This window comes from Salvelinus fontinalis, chromosome 21, assembly GCF_029448725.1.
Source record: "Salvelinus fontinalis isolate EN_2023a chromosome 21, ASM2944872v1, whole genome shotgun sequence".
NCBI lineage: Eukaryota > Metazoa > Chordata > Actinopteri > Salmoniformes > Salmonidae > Salvelinus > Salvelinus fontinalis.
In genome coordinates, this window is record NC_074685.1 from 7,506,854 (window position 1) to 7,517,398 (window position 10,545).

At 47.2% G+C, this 10,545-nt stretch overlaps 1 protein-coding gene across 4 annotated transcripts in view; it reads right to left on the reverse strand.

Moving 5' to 3' along the window:
- The window catches only part of LOC129818116 (disabled homolog 2-interacting protein-like), a 405,090-nt gene that overhangs the window by 166,098 nt on the left and 228,447 nt on the right, over positions 1-10,545 (reverse strand). For all 4 annotated transcript variants that reach the window (XM_055873702.1, XM_055873700.1, XM_055873703.1 and 1 more), the window contains one exon: positions 3,750-3,868. In XM_055873702.1, coding sequence (XP_055729677.1) covers positions 3,750-3,868 — 119 coding nt within the window. The remainder of the gene's footprint in view (positions 1-3,749; positions 3,869-10,545) is intronic.

Below are 10,545 nucleotides of genomic sequence, written 5' to 3' on the forward strand. Positions count from 1 at the left end.
CATAATTACTGGTTCTAATCCAATCACACAGACCCACCATGATTACGTGCACCCACACACAATCACATCACAAAGATATGGACAGGGAGGGAGAGGAGGGAGGGAGAGGAGGAGGGAGAGAAAGAGAGAGATAGATGAGGTAATGCAAAGGGATTTGGAAACTGGACTACGGGAGACGGGAGAAAAACAGGAGAAAAACTAAACATTTAGTCTGTGTGCGTTTGTGTGTATTTGTGTGTGTGCGTTTGTGTGTATTTGTGTGTGTGCGTTTGTGTGTATTTGTGTGTGTGTTTGTGTGTATTTGTGTGTGTGTGTTTGTGTGTATTTGTGTGTTTGCGTTTGTGTGTATTTGTGTGTATATTTGTGTGTGTGTGTTTTTGTGTCTATTTGTGTGTGTGTTTTTGTGTGTATTTGTGTGTGTGTGTTTGTGTGTATTAATGTGTGTGGGTGTGTGTGTGCTCAAATAAGGAGGAATGACATGACTGAGATAAATATTAGTGAAGGCTAATTCAGTAGTGTTTTTGTGAAAGCGTGGTGTGAGCCCAGCATGAACACAGACATCACTGTAAACCTCTGACAAGGTCCATTACACACACACACACGGACAGGCTGCTGTTCCTCTGGCTGTGAGCTTAAAGATACAAAGAGAGTGAAGGAATGGTGTTGCATTATAATACACACAGTAACACTAGGATCTGTCTGACACGATGCAGCAGAGAGAATAGCAGTGTTAGGACAGAAACATAGGGCAGGTAGTTCATATGAGAATAACATTCTCTGTTACGTCTTCATAAACAACAATCTCTAATCTTATAAATTAATTACAAGCTACATCTACTATGGAAGAACAAAGCGTTGTTATCTATTTGTTCTTCCATAGCCTTAACACATCTTTTAGTATTGAAATATGATCAACATGCTATTTCCATGTGCTGTATTCTGTCTGCACATTGTAGCCCAGTCAGACAGACAATACCAGCTGCTGTCAGCAGGCCCACCAGGCTATAGCAGGCCCACCAGGCTATAGCAGGCCCACCAGGCTATAGCAGGCCCACCAGGCTATAGCAGGCCTATAACAGGCCCACCAGGCTATAGCAGGCCCACCAGGCTATAGCAGGCCCACCAGGCTATAGCAGGCCCACCAGGCTATAGCAGGCCCACCAGGCTATAGCAGGCCTATAACAGGCCCACCAGGCTATAGCAGGCCCACCAGGCTATAGCAGGCCCACCAGGCTATAGCAGGCCCACCAGGCTATAACAGGCCCACCAGGCTATAGCAGGCCCACATAGCCCCATCCTCCCTCAGATGATTCTGGAGGTTTAGTAGTATGTGAATGGATGTGACTGCCCTGTGGGAAGCCTGCTCCTGAGCTGATAGAAATGGGGAGTTTCACAAACTGCCTTCACGTGAGATGTCACTCTACAGATGTCACTCTACAGATGTCACTCTACAGATGTCACAGGGAAGCTAAGCTGCACTGGTAGGGGAAGGCATGTGTGTGTGTGTGTGTGTGTGTGTGTGTGTGTGTGTGTGTGTGTGTGTGTGTGTGTGTGTGTGTGTGTGTGTGTGTGTGTGTGTGTGTGTGGTGTTGTAGGGGAGATAAGGAACTTCCTGAACTGTCCAATTTCCTGTCCGATATTTGCCTTCTGCACTGAGCACTTTATCACAGGAAAAGACAGAGAGAACCCCAATATCAGAGAGAGGAGAGTAAACAAGAAAGACAAAATAGACAGAAGAAGGGAGGGGGGAAGAGGGAAATGAGATCAATGAGATCATTTTTCCAAACAGAAGGAGGAACAGAACAGCACTCCACTCTACAAAGATAGAACACTTACAATGTTCCATGATGACACCTCCTGATTCTAATGGCTCATTAAAAGGACCAGGCTCCAGCTATAGCATTTCCCACTAACAAGCTCAGACCAGACCAGCACACGCACGCACGCACGCACGCACACACACACATACACACAGACACACACATACACACATACACACACACACACAAACTCGACTGAGAATATCTACCAATTATTCATACAGATTCAGAACAATTCATTTTCTTTAATTTCTCAAAAACCATATAATAAAACTAATGGAGCCGGTGGTGGATGGCAAGCTAAGGGAAAAATGGAACCTGCGTCCCGAGTAAGATGTGTGACATTTAGCCATATATCACCTGTGAAACAGATAGAGCCAGGGCTCGATTGTTCCAGTCTATGCTACAGCAGCAGGGCCACAGAGGTAACAGTGTCACCACTAAGACACACACAGCACTGACACATGGAGGAGAGAACATCCATCATACTCAGCCTCAACCCAGAGAGAGAACGAGAGAGAGGGAAGAGAGGGGGAGGGGATTGAGGGAGGGAAGAAAGGGGAAGGGGAGAGAGAGGAGGTAAAGAGGGGGGGAGAGAAGGGGAGGTAGAGAAAGAGAGGGAGGGAGGGAGGGAGGGAGGGAGGGAGGGAGGGAGGGAGGGGAGAGAGGAGGCTGGGAGAGAGGGAGAGGTAGAGAGGGAGAGGGGAGGGAGGGAGGGAGGGAAGAGAGGGGGTGTGGAGAGAGGGGGAGGTAGCAAGGGAGAGTGGGAGGGAGAGAGGAGAGGGGGAGGGAGGGAGGGAAGAGAGGGGGCGGGGAGAGAGTGGGAGGTAGAGAGGGAGAGAGGAGAGGTGGCGGGAGAGAGGGAAGAGAGGGAAAGAGAGAGAGAGTTTGGGAGAGAGGGAAGAGGGGCGGGGAGAGAGGGGGAGGTAAAGTGGGAGAGGGGACAAGGGGAGAGGGTGGGAGTGAAGAGAGGGGGCGGGGAGAGAGGGGGAGGTAGAGAGGAAGAGGGGAGAGTGGAGCGAGGAGGCAGGGAGAGAGGGGAGGTAGAGAGGGAGGGTGAGAGAGAGAGAGTGAGAGAGAGAGAGAGAGAGAGAGAGAGAGGGAGGGAAGGAAGGAGGGATGAGAGGGGGGAGATGGAGAGAGGGAGGTAGAGAGAAGGAGGGAATAGATGGGGCAGGGAGAGAGGGGTGGTAGAGAGGGAGAGGGCGAGGGATAGAGGAGAGGGGGAGGGGGAGAGTGAAAGAGAGAGAGAGGAATGAAGGGATGGAGGGAGGGAAGAGAGGGAGAGGGGGAGGATTGGAGGAGAGGGAGTGAGGGGTGAGGGAAAGAGAGCGAGAGTTTGGGAGGGAGGGAAGAGAGGGGGCGGGGAGAGAGGGGGAGGTAGAGAGGGAGAGGGGAGAGGGGGAGAGAGGGAGGGAGGGAAGAGAGGGAAAGGGGAGAGAAGGAAAGGGAGGGGGAGAGAGAGAGAGAAGGAGGGAAGGAGGGATGAGAGGGGGCAGATAGAGAGGGAGAGGGGGAGGTAGAGGGAGGGAGGGAGGGAGGGAGGGAGGGAGGGAGGGAGGGAGGGAGGGAGGGAGGGAAGAGAGGGGGCAGGGAGAGAGGGGAGGTAGAGAGGGAGAGGACTAAGAGAGGGAGAAAGCGGAAAACAGAAAGATAAATAAAGTGAGGCGAAGAGGAGAGAGAGGGAGAGTGGAAATGACATATTGGAGAGTAGAGCTCGGCAGGTTTTCACTGACAACACAAGCATGTCAACAGTGACCTCTATAACCAGCCATCAGTCAAAGACACATCCAAAGAAAACAGAGCTGCCAGCATACAGAGTTAAAGCAAAGATCCAGTATCATCACAGTCCCTCACACACAGTCTAAAACCACATCTATAATCACAGTGTAAAATGGCTGTAATGTAAAACCACTGGGCCTACTGTACCTCTCATTGTCCACACTCCTGAATCCAGGCAGGATGTGTCTGAAGCTGGAGTTACGGTCCAGTTTGGGCTGGCTCTTAGTACGCTTTATAGAACCCTTCAGCCTCCGACTCAGAAAGCCCTGGAGAGAGTGAGAGAGGGAGAGAGAGAGGGGGGGAGAGAGAGAGAGGGCAGGAGAGCGAGAAAGAGGGGTGAGAGAGAGGGAGCGAGAGAGAGAAACAGAGAGAGAGGATGTGGTGGTTTAAATCAAATTTCAAATCAAATTTTATTTATTTATTTATTTTATTTCACCTTTATTTAACCAGGTAGGCAAATTGAGAACGCGTTCTCATTTACAATTGCAACCTGGCCAAGATAAAGCAAAGCAGTTCGACACATACAACAACACATAGTTACACATGGAGTAAAACAAACATACAGTCAATAATACAGTGAAAAATAAGTCTATATACAATATGAGCAAGTGAGGTGAGATAAGGGAGGTGAAGGCAAACAAAATATATATATAAATAAATAAAAATATAAAAAGGCCATGGTGGCGAAGTAAGTACAATATAGCAAGTAAAAAAAACACTGGAATGGTTGGTTTGCAGTGGAAGAAGGTGCAAAGTAGAGATAGAAATAATGGGGTGCAAAGGAGCAAATTAAATAAATACAGTAGGTAAAGAGGTAGTTGTTTGGGCTAAATTATAGATGGGCTATGTACAGGTGCAGTAATCTATGAGCTGCTCTGAAAGCTGGTGCTTAAAGCTAGTGAGGGAGATAAGTGTTTCCAGTTTCAGAGATTCTTGTAGTTTGTTCCAGTCATTGGCAGCAGAGAACTGGAAGGAGAGGCGGCCAAAGGAAGAATTGGTTTTGGGGGTGACCAGAGTGATATACCTGCTGGAGCGCGTGCTACGGGTGGGCGTTGCTATGGTGACCAGCGAGCTGAGATAAGGGGGGACTTTACCTAGCAGGGTCTTGTAGATGACCTGGAGCCAGTGGGTTTGGCGACGAGTGTGAAGCGAGGGCCAGCCAACGAGAGTGTACAGGTCGCAGTGGTGGGTAGTATATGGGGCTTTGGTGACAAAACGGATGGCACTGTGATAGACTGCATCCAATTTATTGAGTAGGGTTTTGGAGGCTATTTTATAGATGACATCACCGAAGTCGAGGATTGGTAGGATGGTCAGTTTTACAAGGGTATGTTTGGCAGCATGAGTGAAGGATGCTTTGTTGCGGAATAGGAAGCCGATTCTAGATTTAACTTTGGATTGGAGATGCTTGATGTGAGTCTGGAAGGAGAGTTTACAGTCTAACCAGACACCTAGGTATTTGTAGTTGTCCACATATTCTAAGTCAGAGCCGTCCAGAGTAGTGATGTTGGACAGGCGGGCAGGTGCAGGCAGCGATCGGTTGAAGAGCATGCATTTAGTTGTCACATACACATGGTTAGCAGATGTTAATGCGAGTGTAGCGAAATGCTTGGTGAGAGGGAGAGAAAGAGGGGGCAGAGAGAGAGAGCGAGAGAGAGCAAAGAAAGTGGAGAGAGCGAGAGAGAGAGAGCGAAAGAGAGGGCAGAGAGAGAGCAAAGAAAGTGGAGAGAGAGAGAGAGGGAGAGAGAGAGAGAGAGGGAGAGAGAGAATGTGTGTGTGTGTGTGTGTGAGAGAGAGAGAGAGAGAGAGAGAGAGAGAGAGAGAGAGAGAGAGAGAGAGAGAGGGATAGAGGTCATCAAGAACAACATAATGAAATAGGATAGTATGAAATAGAAATTAATCAGTATATGTGATCCCAATCACTCCAATGTTACAGTAAAAATACTATTAATGTAGCAGTATCTGTCCAGTGAATACATGGTTATTAATATTGGCTTGCGAGGGTGATAGAGAACCGTCTGAGACATTCCCTCAATGAGAATAGTCACACTCACATTTGAAAATACTGCCGATGAATCAAAGAATGAAACAATCAATCAGTCAGTCTATTCTTTTTAGCTTTAGCTGCCATACTTTCACCCAATCCCCTCTTTTTCACTCCTTCTCTCTCTGCACTTTTCTCAAGATCCTGCTCTGCCACATCTGCAGCCCAAGGCTGACTCCCCCAAGCTCCTCTCTGTTTCCATAGAAACTGTTGGCTGGAGAGGGAGAGAAAGAGAGAGAAAAAGAGAGAGGGATGTGGTGAATAAAAGACATGATTGAAACATAGCAAGTTTTTGGAGGAGAAGGAGAAAAAGCCTAAGCATTGTGATTTCCAGCCCTACACAGCAGAGAAAGAGGAGAGAAGATAAATAGATCCTCACTGAGAGAGAGGAGATCAGAGGAGTCACTTTAAAGTGCCCCACAATCTATCTGAGGATAAGGGAGGGGAGAGAGGAGAAGGGGAGGGGGAAGGGGAAGGGGGGGGAGGGGGAAGAGGAGAAGGGGAGGGAGGGGGAAGAGGGAAGGGGAGGGAGGGGGAAGAGGGAAGGGGAGGGAGGGGGAAGATGAGAAGGGGAGGGAGGGGGAAGAGGGAAGGGGAGGGAGGGGGAATAGAGAAGGGGAGGGAGGGGGAAGAAGAGAAGGGGAGGGAGGGGGAAGAAGGAAGGGGAGGGAGGGAGGGGGAATAGAGAAGGGGAGGGAGGGGGAAGAGGAGAAGGGGAGGGAGGTGGAAGAGGAGAAGGGGAGGGAGGGGGAAGAGGGAAGGGGAGGGAGGGGGAAGTGGAGTGTGTGTGTGTGTGTGTGTGTGTGTGTGTGTGTGTGTGTGTGTGTGTGTGTGTGTGTGTGTGTGTGTGTGTGTGTGTGTGTGTGTGTGTGTGTGTGTGTGTGTGTGTGTGTGTGTGTGTGTGTGTGTGTGTGGCATTGTGTTGTTCAGGTGGAGCAACAAAGGACAGTAATAATGTGAATAGGTGTGGCCAGCTGATCACAGGGTTATTCTGATGATTCTAACCTGTCATCATCTGAACAAAAAGACACCCGCGGTCACTCATCCAGTCACAGCAACATATTACATGCTACTTGAGATGCACAATGCACTAACACAGTACCAGATATGTTAATAAAGCATGTTGGTTGTGCTACAGCAGTCGTTTGATGTTTATCCAGTGATGTAAGATGAGGTAACCAAAACATTCCTACAGGTGCAGAGCTACATAGCCAGCTTTATCTCTCTAGCACACTCCAGCCAGCCTCTTCAAATCTCAATAGCTAAATGAATAGAGCTCCATCAGTCCTGATGGTTGGGAGGTCTAGACTGCCCTGCTGCTCTCCTCCTCTCCTCTCTTCCTTCCCCACCTCCTCCTATCATTCGCTTCATCTTCTCTCCTCTCCTTCCCCTCCTCACCCCCTCTCCTATCCTCCTATCCTTTCCTCCTCTCCTTTCCTCCACTCCTTTCCTCCCAGCCATGATTTACCGGTTGAGGGATTAGCCCATATAAATATGTCATGCAACTGAGCGTCTGGGTTTGGCTGACTAGTGAACCTTGAGTGTGTGTGTGTGTGTGCTGAGTGTATGTTTTTGGTTTTACTATCCTCACAATGATAGTGAAACATGGAAAATTCTGACATTTCGCCGGTTGCCTCAAGGTAAAAGGATATTTTAGGTTTAGGGGTTAGGGATAGGTTACAGGTTAGGGGTTAGGGGTTAGGGATAGGTTACGGGTTAGGGGTTAGGGATAGGTTACGGGTTAGGGGTTAGGGATAGGTTACGGGTTAGGCTTACGGTTTAGGGATATGGTTACAATTAAGGTTAGCATTTAGGTCTAGGGTTAAGAGTCAGGGTTAGGTTTAGGGTTAAGTTTAACACCCCTACTCTTATGATAAGTGCCATGGGATCTTTAGTGAACACAGAGTGTCAGGACACCCGTTTAACGTCCTATCCAAAAGACGGCACCCTACACAGGGCAATGTCCCCAATCACTGCCCAGGGGGATTGGGATAGTTTCTTTAGACCCGAGGAAAGGGTGCCTCCTACTGGGCCTCCAACACCACTTCCAGGAGCATCTGATCTCCCAACCAGGATCAACCGTGCTTAGCGTCAGAAGCAAGTCAGCAGTGGGATGCAGGGTGGTATGCTGCTGGTAATGTGGTTATCATAAATAAGGTAGTGAGTCAGACCGTTCACCGTGAATAGTTAACGACAAGCAGTAATGATGTTGACATCTTAATTTAGTATCACTGGCCAATCAGAATATTCACATCACATGTCTTACCAACAAGGAGGGTGTCACGTCCTGACCATAGTTCTTGTGTGTTTTGCTTGTTTAGTGTTGGTCAGGACGTGAGCTGGGTGGGAATTCTATGTTGTGTGTCTAGTTTGTCTGTTTCTATGTTCAGCCTAATATGGTTCTGAATCAGAGGCAGCTGTCTATCGTTGTCCCTGATTGAGAATCATATATAGGTGGCTTGTTTTGTGTTGGGGTTTTGTGGGTAATTGTAACAGTGTTCCTCCTCCTCTTCAACCGAAAAGGAGGAGTAGTGATTGAACCAAGGCGCAGCGTTGTGAAATGACATATTTTAATTAAGACACGACAAAACAACGAAGACAGAAAACGAACTAACTTGAATTAACTAACAAAATAACAAAACGAATGTGTAGACAGACCTGAACTATACGAACTTACATAAAACACGAAGAACGCACGAACAGGGAAAAATAGACTACACAAAAAGAAGGATGTACAAACAAACCGAACAGTCCCGTATGGTGCGACAAACACTGACACAGGAGACAACCACCCACAACGAACACTGTGAAACAACCTACCTAAATATGACTCTCAATTAGAGGAAAACGCAAAACACCTGCCTCTAATTAAGAGCCATACCAGGCAACCCCTAAACCAACATAGAAACAGAAAACATAGAATGCCCACCCAAACTCACGTCCTGACCAACTAACACATACAACAAACTAACAGAAATAGGTCAGGAACGTGACAGTAATTGTCTATGTCTAACGTTAGAAGCTTGTGTGCACTTTCGTTTGTAGCTTCACGTTCGTGGTTTATTGTTTTTGTATTATTTTGTATAGTGTTCGTTTCGTCTTCGTGTCTAATAAAAGAAGATGTATTCATATCACGCTGTGTTTTGGTCTCCTCACTACGACGATCGTGACAGAGGGAGAGAGAGAGGGGAGAGAGGTTCCCTCTCACATAGTGAACACTGGTTGGATGGATGGTTGGCTACAGGTTGGCTTTATAATGTTAAACACACACACACTAAAGCAGAAGTAATTCTAGGCCAAACACACAAAGGCGATCTGCTTTCCCCTGTGAGAGTGTAGGACTGCACTAGCCCTCTCTCTCTCTCTCTCTCTCTCTCTCTCTCTCTCTCTCTCTCTCTCTCTCTCTCTCTCTCTCTCTCTCTCTCTCTCTCTCTCTCTCTCTCTCTCTCTCTCTCTCTCTCTCTCTCTCTCTCTCTCTCTCTCTCTCTCTCTCTCTCTCTCTCTCTCTCTCTCTCTCTCTCTCTCTCTCTCTCTCTCTCTCTCTCTCTCTCTCTCTCTCTCTCTCTCTCTCTCTCTCTCTCTCTCTCTCTCTCTCTCTCTCTCTCTCTCTCTCTGCCAGGACAAAGGCTACAGGTTATTTTTCAACTACTATTCCTCCTTTCACTTCCCTCTCTCAAACTCATATTTGATTTCTGTGTGTTGCACAGTGCACTAGTCATCCAGACAGACACAGCAGTGGAGGACTATAGGAGAGGGCTAAGGCCATACAGAACAGCAGCCTATACTGTACTTTCCCACTCTGTTCAATACAACTGACTGGTACCTGTATTAGAACAGCATATATCTCACATCTGAGCCCCTGTGAACTAGGGACAGTACACTGCCCAGGTGAACCATCCATCTAGCTGCACCTGTCAATATCACACACACACACACATACAGAAGAGAGGAGAGGTGCGAAGAAAGAGGAGAGGGCATAAGTAGAGGTGAAAAAGGTAGAAAACTGAGAAAATTAGAGACAGTGTAGGACAGAGAGGGATGAGCAAAGGGAGAGAGATAAATGGAAAAACAATAAGGAAATAAAGAGGAGCCGGAGCACGAAAAGAGTGGGATGGAGCCAGAATGAGCTAGAATGAGCCAGAATGAGCTAGAATGAGCCAGAATGAGCTAGAATGAGCCAGAATGAGCTAGAATGAGCCAGAATGAGATAGAATGAGACAAAATGAGACAGAATGAGACAGAATGAGACAGAATGAGCTAGAATGAGATAGAATGAGACAAAATGAGACAGAATGAGACAGAATGAGCCAGAATGAGCTAGAATGAGCCAGAATGAGATAGAATGAGACAAAATGAGACAGAATGAGACAGAATGAGACAGAATGAGGGGAAAAGAAAGAAGAATAAAACGAGCGACTAGAAAGGATGACGGACAGAGGCATGTTCATTATGAGAGAGACGAAAAGAAAAGGGTGATAGAGAGAGGAATGAACAAGAGAGAAGGAGTGATAGAGAGAGGAATGAACAAGAGAGGAGTGATAGAGAGAGGAATGAACAAGAGAGAAGGAGTGATAGAGAGAGGAATGAACAAGAGAGAAGGAGTGATAGCGAGTGCAGTAAGTACCACCTCCCTCCTGCTATCTCCATGGCTCCTAAGTGTTGTATAATAATCTGTGTGTGTGCTGGTTGGCATGCTGATCAGGCTATGTCACTGTCTGCTTCTCTCTGACCCCACAGACCAGATCCATGTTAATTAAAGGTCCAATGCAGTTGTTTTTATCCTAATATCAAATGATTTCTGGGTAAAAATGAAGTACCTTACTGTGATTGTTTTCAGTTAAAATGGTCAAAAATAAACTAAAATGGTTTCTTAGCCATTTTTCAAGCAAGAATTTAGCT